This window comes from Podarcis erhardii (assembly GCF_964252035.2).
Source record: "Podarcis erhardii genome assembly, chromosome: 3".
NCBI classification, from domain to species: domain Eukaryota; kingdom Metazoa; phylum Chordata; class Lepidosauria; order Squamata; family Lacertidae; genus Podarcis; species Podarcis erhardii.
In genome coordinates this window covers 81,782,956-81,805,225 of record NC_138507.1, presented here as the reverse complement: position 1 = coordinate 81,805,225, position 22,270 = coordinate 81,782,956, and the positions used below count along the sequence as shown (strand labels likewise).

Here is a 22,270-nt window from a genome sequence, read left to right as displayed (position 1 = left end):
TCTGTTCGTACTTGCAAATTGTGTTTCTTTTTATTCTCTACTGGCTTATTGTTTTGATTATAGTTTGTATAAGAAAACTTGTTTTTAAGGCGATAGGTTCAGGGCTGGCCCGGGAGTGGGCTCTAGCCAGCAGAATGGCTGGGGCAGGTTCCACTAGGGGGATGCGCTGGGACACCCAATCTTGGTAATCACGGATAGGAGGAGTTATGCTAGGACCAGACCATGTCATTACCGAGGAGGCAAGTTTAGTCATTGTTTGAAGACTCTCCCTGCCTCCAGGCCTGGTCCTGACCAGAAGGATACTGGAATCAACAAGGGTGACCCACATGACCTTAAGGTGCTGCTGTGTAATGCCAGGTCAATGATTCACAAGACCACCGCCATCCATGACTTGATCGTGGATGGTGGAATTGACCTGGCATGTGTAACAGAGACTTGGTTGGATGAAGCAGATGGGCCTGTCATTGCCGCTGTTTGTCCACCAGGTTTCTCTTATGCACAGCAAGCCAGGACATGTGGGTGGAGAGGGAGGGTTGCAGTGATTTTTAGGAAGTCATTAGTTTGCACCAGGCGTCCTATTGGGAAGACCCGATTTTCTGAGTGCATGTTCTGGAAGCTGGGCAATAGGGGCAGTACAGGATTCCTTTTGGTGTACTGACCTCCCTGCTGCTCCAAGGATTCCCTGCCCGAGCTGCTTCAGGTCATGGCAGATGTTCTTCTGGAGACACCTAGTTTGGTTGTCCTAGGGGATGTTAACATCCATGCTGACACAACCTTACAAGGGCCACTCAGGACTTCGTGGAAAGCATGGCCTCCATGGGGCTGTCCCTGAATAAGCTGTGGACATGCCTTAGACCTGGTGTTCACCTCTTTGGACGTGGGTGATTTGACAGTAAGTAAAAGTGAAACAATAGAAGTGTCATGGTCAGATCACTTCCTCGTGCAACTAGACTTCTCCGCAATCCTTCCCCTCCGCAGGGAGGTGGGACCAGTTTGGATGGTCCGCCCCCACCACTTAATGGCTCCAAATGATTTCCAGAGAGTGGTAGGGGATGTTTTATCTCATATTGATGGCCTCCCTGGTGACACGCTGGAATGTGGAGTTAACCAGGGCTATCAAGTGTCTGGCTCCTCTCCAATGACATGGAGCCTGGATGGCCCCGTGGTTCTCCCCGGAGGTGAAGGTGATGAAACACTCCCTGAGACGGCTAGAGCGCCGGTTGCAGAAAACTCATTCTGAATTAGATCGAACACGGGTTAGAGATCAACGTCAAGCCTACCAAGTGGCAATAGAAATTGTGAAGAGGAGCTTTTTCGCCGCCTCTATTGCATCTGCAGAAAATAACATCAGGAGACTCTTTCAGGTGGTTCACAATTTAACCGAACCACTGTTGCCATCAGGGCCTGGTGAGGACCCCAAGATATCCTGCAATGATTTTGCTCAGATTCAGAAAGAGGTAGACTCCACTGTGGGAGCAGGGCCAGGGAGGGAGAGTGCTAGAGTCCTGTCTAGTCAAATTGTGTGGGATCTATTCCAATCTGTTACCTACAAGGATGTGGGCAGGCTGCTTAAACAAGTGAAATAGGTCACTTGTCTTCTTGATCCTTGCCTACCCTGGCTCATGAAAGTGAGCCGGGAAGGGCTGGACGATGGGCTCTGCAGGGTGATGAATGCTTACCTCTGGAAGGGAGCCTTCCCAGACCCACTGAAAGAGGTGGTTATTAAACCGCTTCTTTAAAAAGTTACCCCTGAATGGGGTAACTGTGCCCCTGAAGGACCAGATGCGAAGCCTGGGAGTCATTTTGGACTCACAGCTGTCCATGGAGGCACAGGTTAATTCTGTGTCCAGGGCAGCTGTCTACCTGCTCCATCTGGTATGCAGGCTGAGACCCTACCTGCCCTCAGACTGTCTCATCAGAGTGGTACATGCTCTGGTTATATCCCGCTTGGATTACTGCAATGCGCCTTTAAAGGTGACTTGGAAACTACAATTAGTCCAAAATGTGGCAGCTAGACTGGTGATTGGGAGTGGCCGCTGAGACAATATACCAGTCTTAAAGGATCTTCACTGGCTTTCAGTACGTTTCCAAGCACAATTCAAAGTGTTGGTACTGACCTCTAAAGCCCTATATGGCTTCAGCACAGTATACCTGAAGGAGTGTCTCCACCCTCGTCTTTCAGCCCGGACACTGAGGTCCACTTCTGAGGGTCATCTGGCAGTTCCCTCACTACAAGAAGTAAAGTTACAAGGAACCAGGCAGAGGGCCTTCTCAGCAGTGGCGTCCTCCCTGTGGAACGCCCTCCCATCAGATGTCAGGGAGATAAAGAATTACACAACTTTTAAAAAACATCTGAAGGCAGCCCTGTTTAGGGAAGTTTTTAATGTCTGACATTTTATTTTTTTATATATTTTGCTAGAAGCCGCCCAGAATGGCTGGGGAAACCCAGCCAGATGGGTGGGGTATAAATATTTTTAGTATTAGTATCCAGTTTGGATGGTCCAGCGGAGGTGAGGAATGAGTCTATTAGTGATTTGACTATTAAGAATGTCTCTTATATGTATGCCTGGCAGCGACCTTTGTATGTGGGTTGTAATGTCGTTGAACGCTATTTGTGGTTTATGTATAGGTGGCTGACAGAAGTTACAGTTGCGGTAGTGAATGCCACCTCAACTGAAACCAATCCCACAAGACTGAATAAGATGTTGTGTCAGACATTTGACTTGGCTCCAGAGCCTCTGAGAGAAGAGTAGAAAGGGTACAGGTTTACTGGACCCAGACATTTACCGGTATTTTTCATTTTTTCACTAGGAAGGAAAAAAATTAAGAAACCAAACTATGAGCCGTTGCTGCCACCCCAGTTTATGTGAAGTAAACTAGTCTGGCTGCTCCAAGTCCCTTTTCTGCGTTTTCAGTCGATGAGTGAAGTGAGTGAAAACAATGCAGTGAGAATTAGCTAACTCTCTTCCCCAGCACTCTGATCTCAGTCAGAGTTGAAGTACCTGCAGCTACTATTCATATTTAAAAACTGCATGTAACCCCGGTAACAGGATCTTCCACATCACATCTAGTTGCAGGGCCAGAGGGCAATGCAGAATGCATATACGCACATTCATCATGGAAGCACTGTCCAGTCCTTGAATACAATGCCTTTACATTGTCCCATAAAGCCCTGAAAATAAGAATAAACCATTTTACAGGGAGGATAAAATGTAAAGCCCAGACTTCTTGTTATTTGATACCAGGGCCAGCCCAAGGTATTTTGGCACCTGAGGTGAACCACAAAATGCCTGCTCCCCACCAGGGAAGGGGGGGGGGTGAAGATCTACATCAAGAACAAGGAAGGGATAAAAATCTACATAAGGATGGGAGGAGACTAGCAGCATCTCCCATTTGTCAAGAGGCCACTGTAAAGGCTGCACTGGGGAGGGCTACTGAGGAGGAGGCAGATCTGATGTCCAATGACTGGGCTGCAGCTGTTGAAGCTGGTGTTTCATTCCTTGGAGGCCAGATCTGCTGACCCTGTGGATCCTGCCCTCCAAGGCAGTCGCCTCACCTTGCCTCATGGGTGGACGACCCTGTTTGAGAAAGGTCATAGAATCATAAACTTGGAAGGGACCCCAAGGATCACCTAGTCCAACCCTCTGCAATGCAGGAATATGCAGCTGTCCCTTATGGGGATCAAACCTGCAACCCTGGTGTTAGCACCACCCTCTAACCAACTAAGGTATCCACTCAGCTGAGTGTTTAAATTTATTACTTAGGTAAGTTACAGGCAACACTGATCTCAGACTCCACTCCGGCAGGTGAATCACCCATTCAATAGAACATCCACAGTCCTTAAGAAACTCGTATGTTCTTTTGTTGGGTCATTGACATGCATTCAAGGGGATCAAAACAGCCAAATCCACAACAGGATGTTGAATCAGAACAACTGAACAAACAACAGGCAGTTTAGCTGCATCCTCGTTATGGGCCCTCCCTTCTTTGTGATTGCCTAATTCTCCCACTTTAAGTGGAATTATCAGCCTAGAAGGAAAGCATCCAATTCCCACACCAGCTACTAGATGTGATGGAATAATCTGTAGCTTGTTTACAGGAATGCTAGATTGCATGTGCAGCAATTTAGTTATAATCTATGCTAGGGTGATGCATTAAAAGAAATCTTCCTACTCTGTAATTGCTTTTCAGATCCTGGTCTCAAAGAGCTGCTCCAGGGGATGCTTAAGCTGCTTAGTTCTACCTTTCCCTACTCATAGAATGGGTCCTCTGCAGCCCATCAATTGCTAGGTAATTTATAGATAAAGTTAAATGTCTTTAGGTTGGACTTTATGTCTGGCAGCAACAGCTGAATGAGTCAAGTTCCATGTCAGACTTCCATTGACTTTAAAGGATTGTACAGTTAGGATAGGAAGCCTGTGGATCTCCAAACATGGTTGGACTCCAAATCCCATGAGCCCTGACCATTAACCATGCTGGCTGGGGCTGATGGCAGTTGAAGTCCAACAATGTATTAAGAACCACACATTCTTTCTTCCCATTCTAAGGAAGTACAAGTAATCTGTTGGTAAGCAGGAGCTTTGCCTGACTTGACAAAGCTGGTTGAAAGCAGAGAACACTGCCATAGAAACCAAAACCCAAAGAAAAAAATGTAAACAGCATTATCTTCCCAGCAGGGAGAATAAAAGCAACCCAAGTATACTCCATCAGACTTGGAGGTGAAAAGCCTACTGTTAAAGGAAAACTTGGAGGTGAAAAGCCTGCTGTTAAAGGAAAACATAATAGGCTGTCTAATTGAGGCAAGCACTTGGAATGGGTGGATCTCAAGCAGTAAACATGGGATTGTGACAGAATGTTCTGTAAATTGTTGGGAGACAATTTAGCCTCAAAAGGAGGTGACATTCACAGCAGAGATTAATTGCTGAGCCCCAACAGTTGGGATGTAATTAAGCAGGGAGGTGCTTCCTCAGGTATCTTGGCTGGAGATGTATAAGGCTTTGAATAACTGCTTTTCAATTCATGGTGCTGGAGGAGACTCTTGAGAGTCCCATGGACTGCAAGAAGATCAAACCTCTCCATTCTTAAGGAAATCAGCCCTGAGTGCTCACTGGAAGGACAGATCGTGAAGCTGAGGCTCCAATACTTTGGCCACCTCATGAGAAGAGAAGACTCCCTGGAAAAGACCCTGATGTTGGGAAAGATGGAGGGCACAAGGAGAAGGGGACAACAGAGGATGAGATGGTTGGATAGTGTTCTCAAAGATACCAGCATGAGTTTGACCAAACTCCGGGAGGCAGTGGAAGACAGAAGTGCCTGGCGTGCTCTGGTCCATGGGGTCACGAAGAGTCAGACACGACTAAACGACTAAACAACAACAACAAGAGGTGGCGTTGGAGAAAAGCAGAGCAGGGGTAGCAGTCAGAAATGTTTCAGTCAAGAGCTTTTTCCAGCATGGAAATACAATTGTGGGAAAATCTTCACCTGTCGCTAGTCCATCTGTCAGATGTCTTATTATGTGTGGCCCCTGATTAATTTCTGGGCCTTCCTCCTGCAAAAGATGATATAGAATTTGCATATAAAAGGGTAAGCCAACTGCTAAGGGACCAACTGGCTTGCAGTAGGGAAAGAGTGGGAAGCTTGTGTGACATGACATGAGACAGAACTTTCCTCTTAGCCATGTGCCTTTCATTTCACAACCAGGACCATCTTACCAGCTTTGTTTGCCAAATAATTGGAACCTAGAAATCTGTTTTATTCCAAGTATGAGCATCCAGCTCAGTATTAACACTGAGTATCAGTGACTCCCCAGGATTTCATGCAAGGGTATCTTCCAGCCCCACCTGAAGATGCTAAGGAGAGAACCAAGGACCTTCTGCACAAAAGCAGATGTGCTACCTTGGATCTGTGGCTCACAGGATGGAAGAAAGGAAGGAAGGAATCTTCTTCTTCTTCGGCGATCACTCGTAGCCGAGTAAGATTGTCTTCCATAAACACGGTTTTAATAGTGAGTCCGTAAGTGACTGTGGAGGCCAATTCTGGACCCACACATCCTTCCACAGTGCAGACATTGGTTTCCAGGCGGGAGTTGATCACGGTGTGGATTTGACAAGCGTACCTTCCTCTTAGCATGTTTCTCCCTTGCATCCTGAGTTTGAGTGTCTTCAAAGCCCATAACACCTTTGGTAAAGGCTGTTCTCCAACTGGAGCACTCGCAGGCCAGTGTTTCCCAGTTGTCTGTATTTATACTACATTTTTTTAGATTTGCCTTGAGACAGTCTTTAAACCTCTTTTGTTGACCACCAGCATTACGCTTTCCATTTTTAAGTTCGGAATAGAGTAGTTGTTTTGGAAGATGATCATCAGGCATCCGCACAACATGACCAGTCCAACGAAGTTGATGTTGAAGAATCATTGCTTCAAAACTGGTGATCTTTGCTTCATCCTGTACACTGACATTACTTCACCTGTCTTCCCAAGTGATGTGGAAAAAGAATCGGAGACACTGTTGATGGAATCTTTCAAGGAGTTGGAGATGGTGCTTAAGGAATACCAGAGACCCAAATGCAAACCCATCTTTTTGCAAAGACTTACAACGCAATCCTATGTATGCTAACTTGCTTACATGCCACCCCAATTGGTGTGAGATTCCAGGCACTTACCCTGGGTTCATGTTTCCTTTTGAAAATGAGGCACAGTGGAGACTGTGGTGTCTTTATGATATATTGTTTATTTACACATGTATACAACCTAAGCCTGCCATTAAAGGGTTCATAGCATTAACATTCCAAGAGGTTCTTGCTTCCCCCATGGTCACAGTCTTGGGTGCCAGCAGAAATCATCCATGGCCCTCTGCTCAGCTTGCCGTGTTTAACAGACTGCAACTATTTCCCCTCCAGCCCACATCATCGTCAACTGCAATCCTAAAACAACTGCTCTTCTTCCAACTCTAAAATTACTTCAGAGGCTCTTGTCTTTCTAACTAATTCTGAGCTGAAGAAGGGGCCCCTCCCCTTTGCCCTCTCGAACTACTCCTTTTGTCCCCCCATCATATTTAACAGGCCATTACCAGGCTGGCTCCTGACTTGTATGTTAACATGCTAAATCCAGTGTCTGGCACCCAGGAATTAGAAGGGGAGTCCAGGCACCCCACAAATGCATAACAGTATATTCAGTGGTGCCTACTCCGAGATAAAGATGCACAGAATTGCAGCCTTAGACTGATGTATTAACAAGGCTCATACAGAGGATTAACAACAACAGTGCAATTTATTTTGAAAGGACCTAATAGTTAGGCTCTTAAGCTTTCTGTAGGAGATTAAAATAAGTGGCTTAAAAAAACCAAAAACCCTGTGAATTTATGTTGGCGCTTGGGGTTGAATGCACTGAAATGACACACTCTCAACAGAAACAGACAATGTGGTTTGATTCCATACTACTTCATGGGGATCTTGTTTTTGAGGAAAAAACCACAAAGTGCACCTCACTATGTATTTAGTTGTAAAAAAAATAACCCACCCTCCTCCGTATCATAGCACTGCTACACTCCCTGTATCTCTGGGGGAAGAGGAGAGGAAATGAGGGAGGGGAGAGACCATCCTGCTGTGGCTGCTGCCCAAGTCTGAGGAATTAGTCATATGTCCTCCTCCTGATGCTGCTGACGTGGTGCCAGGGACAGAATTCACTTCCCTGAGGAAATGATAGGCGAAGCTGGATTGATTAGATGTGTGAATAAACATCCCTCTCCATTTTCTGTAGGGCAGGCAGGCAGGCAGCATGTTAAGAAGCAGAAAAGGTGCCTAATTAACGAGAGCAGATGCAAAGGTAGAGGCTGCCGGGTGAATCACATGCAGCCGCGCACATCTCATGCCTGCTCTCCCAGCTGAAAGGCTGCCCTGCTCTTCCAGCTCTGCCCCCTTTCCCTCCTCCTCCAGCCTAGTACTTCGAAGCTGCTTCTTGTCTGCGCAGAGAGATCCTCCTCAGCGAGAGAACTGGCAGCCTCGGGTGTTGCCACATAAAGAGGAGAAGCCGTTTCCGAAGAGGCATGGCTGGGGGAGGCAAAGGCAGCCAGGCTGCAGCATCCTTATGCCTGGCCTGGACACTCTCCCTGGCTCTGGCCTCTTTCCCTCAGCTCGTGAGTGGACGAGTGGACTGGACCCAGGAAAAGGTATGTTGGGGGTCTCTCTCTCTCTGGTGGCTTTTTGTGATTTTGCTTCTGTGGGGAGGGTTACGTGTAGCATGTGGAGGGAGGGAATGACAGGGATGAAGGGATTTGGTGTGGGCAAAGGTCACAGGCCTCTCAGTCACCATGGCTTTGCAGGATTTAAAATAGTTTATCAGGCATCAGATTTCTCTATCCTTACTGGCAAATCACTGGTGCCAAGGTCCGCCTTTAAGATGATAATATGGGTGTGTGGGAGGAATGAACTCTCTGTGGTGTTCCAGCAGTTATTATGTCTTTTATATTTCCACTTATTATATAATTGTGTATGTTTCTATATGTGGATTTCTCAGAAGGGCCTTAAGGCAGATGATCTAGTAGGGCGATTGTGTATGTTAAAAATAGGCGATCTGGCAGGGTGGTGTACAAGTAAATGCCACCCACTCAGCCCAATCATCTTGACACAATGCAGAGCAGCCCAAAAAACCAGGAAGGAAAGACAAGCAAATGCACTCTAGATACAGGCTGAGAGTGAATCACAGTGAATCAAAAGAGGGCATGGTCTGAAGGCACATGATGTGCCAGCCTTTCTAAAGCAGTTCTGGGTCTGATTGGTGCCTGGATGGCAGACTTGTGTGTGTGTGTGTGTGTGTGTGTGTGTGTGTGGAGTTCCATGATGGAAGAAAAGCAGGGTGCAAATGCACTAAGTAAAAGGACAAACTACAACTACAATACACCCTACAGTGCACGTACAACAGTCAAATTCTGCATACACTCAGAAGTCCCAATGAGTTCAACTGGACTTAATCCTAAACCAGATTGGTGCACTGTATTTTGAGGTAACCTTAGAGCACACATCAAAATCTGCTCAGAAACTAAAATGGTGGCTAACTTTGTAACTAGATTGGAGCTATAAATTTAGGTTATATGGTTATAACCATATATGGATCTGATTACCATTTTATACATATCAAGGTGCTTGTTGATGGAGACAGACACTTAATGGACAATCCTATATATCCTATATATTGAGTTTAAGTAAGCTTTCTCCAAAGTAAGTGGGTATAGCAGGGGTCTCCAACTTTCTTGGCCCCAGAGGAACATTTTCAAATCTAAAGAAATGGTTATGGGCACCACAAAATACCCATTTCACTGAATAAAAAACTGGGCATGTTCAGAACCCCTCTCTGCAAATCACCTACTCACCCCAAAACAAACAGACCGAAGAAAGCAGGACACCCCCTCCAAAAGACAGACATCCCTCCCCTACCAACAAAACAAAACAAACCCTGCAATTAAAAAATGAGAGGGCAGTGGGGCGTCAGGTGTGCCCTGCTACTCCAAGGCACATCAGATTTCAACCTTATTTAACAATGCATACTTCTTTTCCCCTATGATAACCATTCTGAACTGAACAGGACAAGACTCTCATAAGATAGTGTGCTGCTGTTAAGTGTGGTTGTGGTTGCAGAAGGTTTTGCTCAGCCACCAATGCAAGTGCAAAGCTGAACAATCAACATGCACCGCACTGTGTTTGGGGGAGGGTCTTTGTGTGGCCCAATAAGTTCAGGAAGCATGTTTTGAAACTTCATGCAAACTTGCCTATAAATGCTTACTTCAGACACTTATGTGCTATCCTACTGTATTAATGTGCTATCCTACTGTATTAATAATGCATTGCATTACATTCAATAATGCTACATGTTTACTGCCTGGTTAGCACTCTTATGCTGGCATAAAGTAAATGCAAATTAGTCCCTTAGACCCTGAGATACCAGGCCTCCTGGGTTCAATTCAATTCCTTTTGAAGGCAATGGGGAAATGTGGGTTATTTTTAACCGCAGTAGACGATACACTTAATACTAGTGTGTCATAGAAGCCCTGATGTGTCTTTAAGCCTTATGTTTTTAAGGACAAGCAATTATTTACTCCTTCCCTTGCTGCTTTTGTCCCAGGTTTGATGTAAACTAGGGCAGTGATGGAGAACCTGTGATTCCCCACATACTGTTAGACCCCAACCTACATCAGCTCCACCCAGCATAACCAAGGAAAATTGTAGTCTGGAGGACCATAGGTTCCCCATCCCAGAATTCAGGCTACGGCAAGCAAGGTAGCATCTGTAAGTTCCTTATTACAAGATCATATGCCAAGCCTAAATATGGATCCCCACCCCCACCCCCGTTCACAAGAGAGTTCCTACTGCTGTCCTTTTGTAATATCTTCGTTCTGAAGTCTGTGATAATTGTGGCCAACATTAAGCGCTGTCTAGTTTTCTGCTGCTTCTGATCTAACGGGTCATCCATTTTAAGAGAACATATGATTTCCTGACATCAAAGTGTCTTATAAAATAATGGCTCTGTCTGTGTGCATATGATGTTAAAGCACATACAATGGGGCCACAGATGTAGTCCAGGATTTATGCCAAAGTAGGCAGAAAAATAACTGGGCAGAATTTATCCACTTAAGGGCAAGTAAACATGGCATTTCAGTTGCTGCCGTTGTTTTAACTTACTGCTGCTCACCCATGTGTCAGCTCAAAATCCAGTGCTACCTCCTTTTCCCTTTCTGCAGCTGCGCGCACACCATATCTTTGAAGCACATTTGAAACCCGTCGTACCACAGATTGCTGTAACTCCTATATTTCCTGCTGCATAATACACTTCCATTTGCACAGCTGTTGCACTGGATGCACAACCAGTATTTTCACACAACAGCCCTTGCACGGGTGGTCAGCCTGGTTCTTTGGGGACTTTCAGATTACCAGTATATTGAGCACTCATCCTAATTTGTTTGTGAGGAGGCTAGACAATGTTAAACATTTTCCAATGTGTCTTCCCATCGTTTTCCTTATCACAAAAAGTCTGATATTTGGGGGTACAGCATCTATTGCAGAAAACATCCCAAGCAATTATAACTGTATGTGATTGATGGTAGTCGTCTGGAAGTGCGTTATGTTTTCTATTAATGCTCCTTTTTATTTGTTTTTTAAATAAACACATAAAGAAAGTCATGCATATCACAATGTGAATCTTTAATTTCTTTTTTAAAAAATGGGGGGGGGGAGAGAAGATGTATATATACACCCCCCTGCCTTTCTACTCAAAAGGAGACCCAGCTCAGCTTACAACATGAAATAATAGGGAGGGGAGACATCTTACAACTTTTCAAAACTATAATTCCTTTAATCAGTGATCAGACCTAGCAATTCCATTTCTCCATTTATCTCTTGTGCTTCCAAAGAAAACGTATTCTTCTGCATTAGCATGATTACAGCATTACTGTATTTTGTCTTATAATGGCAGTCACTGGCTACAGTGAATGTTTGTTTGGTCCTGCCAGGAAGATTGCCGTCGTATGTGTCTTTTATTGATTTTCATGTTAAGTGTGCTCATTTCTCCCCGCTAACATCATTCTAATCTCACTGTGGTTCAAAGAGCCCTGTTGGCTAAGATGCATAATGCTTTCCACTATTCATACTTCAAGAAAGCTATAATTTAAGAATCACAGTAAACTGAGCATGCTAAAAATTAAGAAAAGAAGATTAAAATTCGCAAAGACCCTCTCTGTTTAGCTTCGAGACTTCTCTCCAAAGCTATTTGCATATTTTCATACCTCTCAAATTATATTATACTGTTTTGAGTTTGGGTGCCAGAGTTTGTGGGTGCAAGGTACCCATAATTTCTGGATTTAGTAAGTGTTAGAATTTAATCAATGCTTGGAGTCTTAAAATGGGCTACCAGCTGCTAGATTTATCATGTTAAAATACAGGCCAAACAGGAAGATGGATCATTAAAAGAGGACAAAAGGGAAGATGCAGAGCTATTAAGAAAGCTATCAGCGAAGCAAAGACTCTGTGCCAGTCAATAAATGGGTGGAGCCCTTCCCTGAGCTCTGAGATCCTTAGTCAGAAGACAATGACAGAGTTTTTGTTAGGAGGAAGTTTTATGATTTCACTTGGCTGTGGTGTGATTGAGGGGGAAAGGTCTCAGTCTGTTAAACATAGCAAGCTGGAGAGGAGGGGTCAGAGCACAATATGGGCTGTCAGTTTTAACTGGAGGTTGCAGCAAGGGGAGCGGCAGGACCCTCTTGAAGTGTAATGCTTTGAACCTCTCCATCTTAGGCTCAGGTTGTAGATATGTGTAAATAAACCATATATCATAAAGACACCACAGTCTCCGCTATGTCTCATTGCCCAAGTACTGTAAACACATACTCTGGAGAAGCACCTGCACCCCTGGAATCTCGCACCTCTTGTGGAAGTGTATATTTACTTCCTCATGAGGCAGACCCTAAATTTGGCACACGTGGCATTCGAAACCTATATGAGGCATTTGTACATACGGTAACTTCAAAAACGTAGACCCACCAGATATCGCCAGATACCTAGAAAGCTGACCTTTGTAACAGGCAGGAGCAAAGACATGGTAATTACAGGAATACACATCATATACACATCCCAACTTTTATCAGTACACACAATAATGTGCTCACACTTTCAAACACAAATGTACATATGTGCGTGCTTATTTACCTCAGCTATGCTCATCTGCATAGCCTTGCCTTTCTTTTATTTTTTACCACCCTTCTTGACAGTCCCCATATGCTATGAAGTCCCACCACCCTTTCTATCCCATGACTTTTCCTTAATGTTGAGGTTCCACTTTGCTTTCAGATGAATTAGGAAGTTACTGCACATACTCCAGCTTCTTGAAGTCAGCCCCAGGCTGCTAGTTATGACTGCTGGCACAGTGGCATGGAAAAGCCTGAGATGGATGTCTGTGCAAGTAACAGATAACCAATAAGATCTTTATTATGAGAGTTTATTCTTTAAGATTGTTGTATCGGTCACCTGAAAAGAACCAAGCACCAAAACAGATGGGCCAGCAATCTTCAATAAGTGGTTTTTATCTATTACTGTTGTTATGTATTCAGTGGTCTGTGTTTGCCTGAGCTTGAGTCTGGACTAAGGATTCTGAGCTCCTGTGTTCTGATTCGATACATGATGTCCAATCACAGAACATTTCAGGATTTGGGCCTCTGTCATTGGCCCTTGAGGGATACCTGTTCTAGAGGGTCCCCAACCCGCCTCTCTATTGTTCGGAGCAAAGTCTGGATCCCACCAGTTATATGCAGCAACTATTGTGCTGATATGTTTCTATGTTTTTCTCTTTTTGGGGGGGGGGATGCATGTGTATACATACTTCCATTGTTTGACACTTTGGATGATTATTTTAACAGAAAACTGCTAATGGGTATTTTTAAATCATTCTTCCTACACTACTGTCATATACAAAACACTATAGCAAAATTCATCCAGTCATTCATTATGATTATTTATTACGTTAAAATAATCTCGCCTCCAATTCCTTCCTCAGTACTCCCACCGTCCAACCATTTTAAATGCAACTAGCATCCAACAAGTTGCTGCTCACACAGATATCAACCGAATGTGGCAAAATGATTTGCACCCGATACTGATTGAGCGATATCCAGGATCACCCGGCAGTTATGCTGTGCGTCAGGTGAGTCTGACAAGCTGAACGTGCAGTTCACACTGATGTCTGCAATAATCCTTCCCTTTCTGTTTCCAGGATACCTCTGTCCACCAGTTCTAAGTACGCTGGTTCACACTGGTTCTCGGTAAATTACTCACACGATGGTCTATTATAACACCCTGATAGATAGGTCACATTTTGCCATAAGAATCTCTGCATTCACAGCAGTGGCTTGGCCCTCCCAACTCTGTAGAACACAAGAGCCTTGCAGATACAGGCCAATAGCCCAGCTGCCCAACATCCTGTTCTCACAGTGGCCAACCAGATGTCCGTGGGAAGCTCACAAGAGGGCAACAGCACACTCCCCACTTGTGATTTCGAGCAACTGGGATGCAGAGGCATACTGCCTCTGGCAGTAGAAACAGAACATAGCCTCCATAGCAAGAAGGGACGCGGGTGGCACTGTGGTCTAAAACACTGAGCCTAGGGCTTGCCAATCGGAAGGTCGGCAGTTCGAATCCCCACGACGGGGTGAGCTCCCATTGTTTGGTCCCAGCTCCTGCCAACCTAGCAATTCAAAAGCACGTCAAAGTGCAAGTAGATAAATAGATACAGTGGTGCCCCACAAGACGAATGCCTCGCAAGACGGAAAACCCGCTAGACGAAAGGGTTTTCCGTTTTGGAGGTGCTTCGCAAAATGAATTTCCTATGGGCTTGCTTTGCAAGACGAAAATGTCTTGCGAGTTCCTGCGGGTTCTCCCCCCTTTTTCTAAGCCGCTAAGCCACTTATCAGCTGAGTCGCTAAGCCGCTAAGCCGCTTATCAGCTGATCCGCTAAGCCGCTAATAGCGCTAATCCGCTAATGGGCTTGCTTCGCAAGATGAAAAAACCGCAAGACGAAGAGACTCGCGGAACGGATTCTTTTCGTCTTGCGAGGCACCACTGTAAATAGCTCTGGCGGGAAGGTAAACAGCGTTTCCATGCACTGCTTTTTTTTCGCCAGAAGCGGCTCAGTCATGCTGGCCACATGACCTGGGAAAACTGTCTGTGGACAAACATTGGCTCCTTCAGCCAGTAAAGCAAGATGAGCACCGCAACCTCAGAGTCGTTCATGACTGGACTTAACTGTTGGGGTCCTTTACCTTTACCTGACCATAGCAAGAAGCCACTTCCAACTGTTGTATTGCTTTGTTGTTTTTGTTTTCATTACTTATTTGTGCTATTATCTTGTGAACCGCCCTGAGATCTTTTGATGAAGGGTGGTATATAAATATAATAAATAATAGTTATAATAATAAATATATCTGATCTAGCACCAGTAATATAATATCACATTCCCATATAATGGACCAGATGGCATAGCTTTGCTAGTTGGAGGAAGAATTGTATTCCTCAGTTGCAATCAAATAGCTACACTGCATATTGGAAATATCAAAAATATTTTCAGTGGAAGTAGAACTTTGAGGGAAGTTGCACAAAGTGAACACAGAATGTGTAACAGCTGAGCATTTATCCCTTGGAAAGGCCCTCAAACAGCTGCGAGCCATCTTGTTGCAGTTGCAACCTGAAGACAGGTGAGTTTAATGATCTGCAGTTGATGAGGGGGAGGTGGGTAGCCAGTTTCAAAGAGTATCTATTGCATTTAGTGCTGTAGTTTCCTTGGAGATTTACTGGCAGAGAGCCCAAACAAAGAGAAAACAGTGACATCTCTGGCACAGCAGTCATCGGGCATGTACAGACAAGAATCTGTATTGCTAGGGGAGAAGAACAATATCAGAGTAAAAACTTCCTAGAAAGACTATTAAATTATGCAATTGAATGGAAATTGGGTTTACCAGAATGTCTCCTTTAGGTATAGATTTCCAATGTCAAATAGCAGGTTAGCACTATCTGCTTGAAGTGGACAATATTCATTCTCATTCATTCATATTCTCTCTCTCTCTCTCTCTCTCCTTCTCTTGGTGTGTGTGTGTGTGTGTGTGTGTGTGTGAGATATCAGTCTCCACCACAGGACAGGTGAACGATTGTCCTGAATTCTTGTGTGCATTTTCCTGCTTTTTTGTTTCATTAGTATTCTGTTGTTCCTTCAGTAATCTCTAAGATTATTGACTTCCCACCCAAAAACTGTTGAGGTCTTCACCCGCTTAGTTTTACAGATGGCAGTGCATCAGCTTCTCCAGACCTTGGGCTTAAATGTAATTTACTGGGGCTTCCTTCCTCATAATGCACAGAGGGATCCACTGAGCATCATGTTTTCATTACTGCTGGTCCATCTTATTTAATTATTGCTTCTCATATTGCTTCTCATAAGCACTGAATCCAGGATTTCCTGTTCATTGGCTTGATTTCATGGAAGTGAATCAAGAGCTATCCTTTAGTCACATCTCCCTTCATTTGTACAGCATGATTCTTACGCATACGTATCGAAGTGTTATATAAGAGGCCCTGTTAAACCTTTATTCCAATAACATGAAATGTGCCGCAGGGACCATTTCTAAAGCAGATGAGACACGTTGCTAAGGAAATATCAATGAGGGGCAATTAAATGTCATTAACTGACAGCAGCTAGGGTCCCAAACCTGGTTGCCTTCTGTGACAGCAGAGGCTGTAGCCAGCATTAGGAGAGGAAAGGGAGGCAAGCAAGCCAACTGCTCCGTCATCTTAACTTCACCGCTAACACCAAGTGGAAACCAAGGTTTATCTCTGGCTGCCTCCACTGAACAACCTTTAATCTTCTGGACTTTAACTGGCCCAAACTATTACAATTCAATTCAATTCCAGTTCATTACCCACCCTTCACCCCAAGGTCCCAGGGTGAGTTACAACAATCAAAACAAAATGTTAAAAACAATTTAGAACAACGTACCCCCTCTACTCCCAATAATGGGTAGGGTGGTACAGTCAGAGTAGACACATTGGCATCCATGGGACAAATTTAACGTTGTGCTCTTCCGATTTCTGCTTGCTGGGCAAGAACATCCCCCTCCCCTCCCACTGTGTTCTAGATGCTCTCTTGATCCTCCAGAGCAGATTTGTGAACTCCAGCTTAGCTGAATCTGGCCTTCCAGACTTACGTCCCTTGATTTCCACGGTTCTACTCTGCATACGGCTAACAATGCGGGTGACGCTGTCGTTTAAACCACTTAGTCTCTTGGGCTTGCCGACTGGAAGGTCAGCGGTTCAAATCCCCGTGACGGAGTGAGCTCCCGTTGCTCATTCCCACCTTCTGCCAACCTAGCAGTTCGAAAGTACACCAGTGCAAGTAGATACATAGGTACCACTGTGGCAGGAAGGTAAACAGTGTTTCCGTGCGCTCTGGCTTCCGTCACAGTGTTCTGTTGCATCAGAAGTGGTCCTGCTGACCACATGACTCGGAAAGCTGTCTGTGGACAAACGCCGGCTCCCTCGGCCTCAAAGCAAGATGAGCGCCACAACCCCATAGTCGCCTTTGACTGGACTTAACCATCCAGGGCTCCTTTACCTTTAACCTTTCAGTGTTGGATTTCAGTAGATAATGACACACCTTTCTAGGCAGTTTTTTTTAATACAACTTTGCTTGAAAATAAGAAATGTTTGCCTCCTTTGACTTGTGGCTGTATACATTTCAGCATATCAAGCATCGTCTTCAAGGACTACAGGCTGGCTGGGTAGTTGAAGAAGACACGTTTCAGAGCCATACTCCTTACGGATACCGCACCTTTTCAAACATCATCAGCACCCTCAATCCCCTTGCCAAGCGCCACTTGGTGCTTGCTTGCCATTACGATTCAAAATACTTCCCACCACAGTCGGACGGCAAAGTGTTTGTCGGAGCCACCGACTCAGCGGTGCCCTGTGCTATAATGCTAGAATTGGCACGTTCCTTGGACACGCAGCTTCATTGTCTGAAGGTATTTTGTTCTTTTCTGCGGTTGTTTCTGCATTAACCATGAACCACAGCATGGCAACTCACCTTGCATTTTGTCCTCCGTCCTTCATCCCACAGAAGGCCGTCACAAATGGCAAGTCAGATCTCTCCCTGCAGCTCATTTTCTTTGACGGCGAAGAAGCTTTCGTCCGATGGTCCCCTTCAGATTCTTTATATGGCTCTCGGCACTTGGCCCAAAAAATGGCATCGACTCCACACCCTCCAGGCGCCGCACATACAACTCAGATTCAGGGCATTGTAAGTGAGAACTTTATGGATGGAGAAGGAAGTGGGGTGAGGTGCATGCGCTAGAGTAACTGATCTAGACAACAAATCTGAGAAATATTGTGTGTGTGTGTGTGTGTGTGTGTGTGTGTATTCACACAACATTTCTCAGATTTCTCTTTTCTCATTGGTGCAACTGTCTGAAATGTTTTGAAGCAGGACCAGAAAAAGCCTCTGCTTGGTGAAGGATATGGGGTATATGGAGGCAGAAAAGTGCTTTACAATCTTTTGATGGGTATAGCTATGGGATGCAGAGCATTTTATTTTCTTTCTTTCTTTCTTTCTTTCTTTTTTGCATGACATCTTGGGCATAATCCAGCCAAAATTAAGCACTCCGAAGTCTTGTAGATTTTTAAAAGGGAGGCAATTTGGCATGTAACTTACTCTCTCACTGGAAGTGTGGAAGAAATCATCTCCATGTTTCAAATAGCAGTATGTACCCATTGGGCCGTGTATGAGCCACTGTCCACAGTGAATGTTCAACCATGTGAATGGCTGTGTCACAAAATGTCTCTGGGGGCTTATCCACAATTACTATTTGCCTCGCTTTTTCCAGGAATAGGCCCATATTTTAAAGCTCTTTGTCTGAGCACTAATCTTTTTTTGCCCCAGAACTTCCCCACGAAAACCAGCTCTAAGTGCAACAAATGGCAATTTGGGTTTTCCACAGATTGCCGTTTGCTCCAATTCTGCTGTAAAGAGTGGGGTTTTTTTTGTGGGGAAAACTCTGGAGAGAAAAAAAAAAGCTTTAAAGTGTGGGTTGGGTCTGGAAACACGAAAGGTATGTGTGGATAAACCGTGGGTCTGTCAACACTCCCTGATTTGGGCCAGTCAGTGCAACATATTTATAGGGTTCTGTGAGTGACGTTTAAAAGGCCTATTTCTTTATTGATTTCTCATAGGATCTTTTTGTGCTACTGGATTTAATCGGTGCTCGGAACCCAACATTCCCCCTTTACTTTCTGAACACAGCCCGGTGGCTGGGGAGACTTGAAGCGATCGGTAAGATCAGATTATGCAAAACATAATGACTTAAAAAACAATGGTTGCCATAACAGGAACTCTAAGCTCTTCTAGCTTCATGTGTGTAGGAGTTAAATTCTGGCTGTAAATTATTCTCCAAATTTTACAGCTCTGCATATGGCAATTGTTTTTGCCTTGGGGTGGAATCTTAATAAGAAGAAGAATTTCTGACTATTGTACTCACATATCATATTGTAACCCATCTCACATTTTCTTTATTAAAATATTCATAAGCCTCACAGGATCAAATCATTTAAAATCAATGAATTAATTCATTTAAAAAAACAAAGCAGCTGAAACAATAAATAACCGCCTACAGCTGATTCACAGCAGAGTTCATATTTCATAAACATCTGAGACAATAGCCAAGTTCTTCCTTTCTTTTTCAAGCTTCCAGACCCAAATCTATAAGATAAAAATCTATGCTGATATTACCCAAATAGTGAGTTTGCTAGCATGGGATGCTAGTTGGCCAGCATTTAGCAGTACAGTTGTACCTTGGAAGTTGAATGGAATCTGTTCCGGAAGTCCATTCAACTTCCAAAATGTTCGGAAACCAAAGCACGGCTTCTGATTGGCTACAGGAAGTTCTTGTAGCCAATTGGAAGCCGCGTCGGATGTTCGGCTTCCAAAAATAGTTCGCAAACCGGAACACTCACTTCCAGGTTTGTGGAGTTCAGGAGCCAAAATGTTCAAGAACTAAGCTGTTCAAAAACCAATGGATGACTGTACTTCATATGAGAAGCCCAAACTGGTTTGTTTTCAACCTGAGATGTCATAAATCAGGGATGGGGCATCATTGGCCTACAAGTCCCTTTACCACTAGCCCCTGTGGGCAGTGGTCAAGGATGTGGGTTGAGAGTCCACCAACATCTGGAGGGCCACAGGCAGTACATGTGGGGATGGGTTTTAATAGGTAGGAGAGGTTATATTCATTGCAATTTATTCCTCCCACACATCTGGGTTGAACAGAGTTTCAAAATCCTACCCTTGGCAGCAAAATTAATAGGAATTAGGCTATAAAACCTTGTTTTGAGCAAATCCAACTATGAAGTAAGTTGGCTTTCCCCCTTTTAACCCGCTTAAGAATCAGGCAACAACTGGTAAAGTAAGTTTAAAAATAAGATTTACTTACTTTATAATTATGCATTGGATCACAACAAAGGCAGCAGCAAATCTATGCAGGCAAAATATTTACAGTATAAGCAGCTTCAGGAATGTGCCTGGAGCTGGAGCAAGTGGAGACATGTCTGCATCCAACACTGGTCAAAGAAAAAGAGGAACAGGAAGTATTTTATGTCCCTTCCTCTCCAGGAAAATGAGGGGAAATGACATCACACAGAGTGCTCTCTACCACTTGTATTTCTATGGTCTGCCTATCAACAATACAGCTCTGTGGTATTAGCGCCTTCTCATGCTAACTAGCAAGAATATGCATTTGTTTGGCTGCTTTGTTGTTTAGTCGTGTCCGACTCTTTGTGACCCCATGGACCAGAGCACGCCAGGCACTCCTGCCTTCCACTGCTTCCCGCAGTTTGGTCAAACTCGTGTTAGTAGCATTGTTTGGCTAATAATCCCCCACAAGACATGGGCTGCATCATTCACAAGGCCATTGTGCTGTGGAAATAGTGTGTGGGGTGTGTATTATTCATTTGTGCATCAAAGTTAGTCTTCCCTATCCTTCGAGCCCCACTTGTTGTTAGATTACACCCCCATCATTTCTAGCTAGCGTCTGGGGACCTTGGGTTAGGAAAGGATGGTCAAAATGTTTAAAACATTTCAAATTTAGGGTCTTGGCTTTTTTTAACAAAATATTGCCATACACTGTTTAAACTTTTTAAATTTTTTTTTAAAAAACCTGCAGAACAAAACCTCGTTGCATTGGGTTTGCTAAACAATTACTCTCCTGAAAGGCCCTATTTCCGGCCTGACTTACGAAGACATCCAGTAGAGGATGACCACGTTCCATTTTTAAGAAGAGGTATGACAACTTTTTATACATTATACTTTTGGCAGCAGAGTCTGAAAGATGAGAACTTGGGGCAATGGCAGAAGGGATATAAGGCAGGCCCTTATACATACCTGTATTAACATTAAAATATAAACATGTTCAGCATTAACTAATGATGTGATACTATTGCATTTTCTGTAGGGCTTGAAAGGTGGAAATCATTTTTTAAAGTTATTTTTTATATGGTTGCGTTTCTAATTTCTTTACCCTCTTACCAGTAAGCTCTGGAATTATTTCTGATCTAATACTCACTAAAGAAATATCACTGGACTAGAATGTAACACCACAGTGCTATTGTGTTTATATAACCAAGTAAAGTACATGCCCAGAAGTCCAGTAATCTCCAGAATCATCATCTTTGTTTTCTTCCCTCCAGGGGTTCCAATCCTACATCTGATCCCAGCTCCTTTCCCTAGAGTGTGGCACACCATGGAAGACAATGAAGAAAATCTTGACAAGCCAACCACTGACAACCTCAACAAGATTCTACAAGTATTTGTGCTGGAATATCTCAATCTGTGATGGCACACTGTTGGCTCCCACACAACTCCTGCTCTGTTTTTAAGGCTACCACTGGCTCCTCCAAAACAAGCTTTTGGAGACTATAGGAGTAAAATAGCTTAGTTTTTAATCTTTGCCCCCTAGAGGAAAATGGAAAGAACAGCAATTCTTTAAGGTTTAGTGGTACACACAACTGTGGGTAAACCAAATTCTGGCAGTGGGGAAAATAAACAATGAGACAATGACTGGACCCAGGTCACCCAGGGAGCTTTACAGTTGAGTGTTGAGTTTAACTCTGGTCTCACGTGTCACAATCGAACACTCTATAACCATTATCTTTCATTATACCCCAAACTTGGGAATGCATTTGTTAGAAAGAATGTTTAAACCTTCAGCCATGTACCAGGCATGCAGGATTAACAGCATTACCTTATGGCTGCTGGTAAATTTTCCACTTTGGATAGGTGATCTAACATTTACACTACCAAGTTATTCTGAGATAAAAGTCCTAAGTCTGATTTGCATCTAATTCTTGAATATGTAGTGACCTGGATGTAGTCTTTAAAAACAGAGCACCATTCTTTGTGTTTACATTTGGATAAGCGAGTGTCTTGTATATTGGCACTGAATAATAAAATAAACACTTGTTAAGTCTGTTGGAGCCTATTTTCTCCCTCACGCTTAGTTCTCCAGAGTTATGTTAGTCTGAAGGACCAAGATATACAAAATGAGTAAGATACAGTGGTACCTTGGGAAGCGATTGGGATCCGTTCCGGAGCCCCATTCGCATCCTGAATGGAATGTAACACACGACGGCACGTGCGCGGGTCACGTTTTGCCGCTTCCGCGCATTCACGTGACGTCATTTTGAGTGTCTGCGCATGCACAAGC

The 22,270-nt window shown here is 44.1% G+C and overlaps 1 protein-coding gene across 1 annotated transcript; it reads left to right on the top strand.

Moving 5' to 3' along the window:
- The first annotated feature begins 7,679 nt into the window (after positions 1 to 7,679).
- QPCT (glutaminyl-peptide cyclotransferase) lies at positions 7,680 to 22,033 on the top strand. The gene is made up of 7 exons (XM_081857713.1): positions 7,680 to 8,164; positions 13,534 to 13,680; positions 17,261 to 17,542; positions 17,638 to 17,817; positions 18,747 to 18,846; positions 20,732 to 20,848; positions 21,255 to 22,033. Exons 1-7 carry the CDS (start codon positions 8,042 to 8,044, stop codon positions 21,398 to 21,400), a joined length of 1,095 nt encoding a protein of 364 aa, XP_081713839.1. The 5' UTR covers positions 7,680 to 8,041; the 3' UTR covers positions 21,401 to 22,033.
- The last annotated feature ends 237 nt before the right edge of the window (positions 22,034 to 22,270 follow it).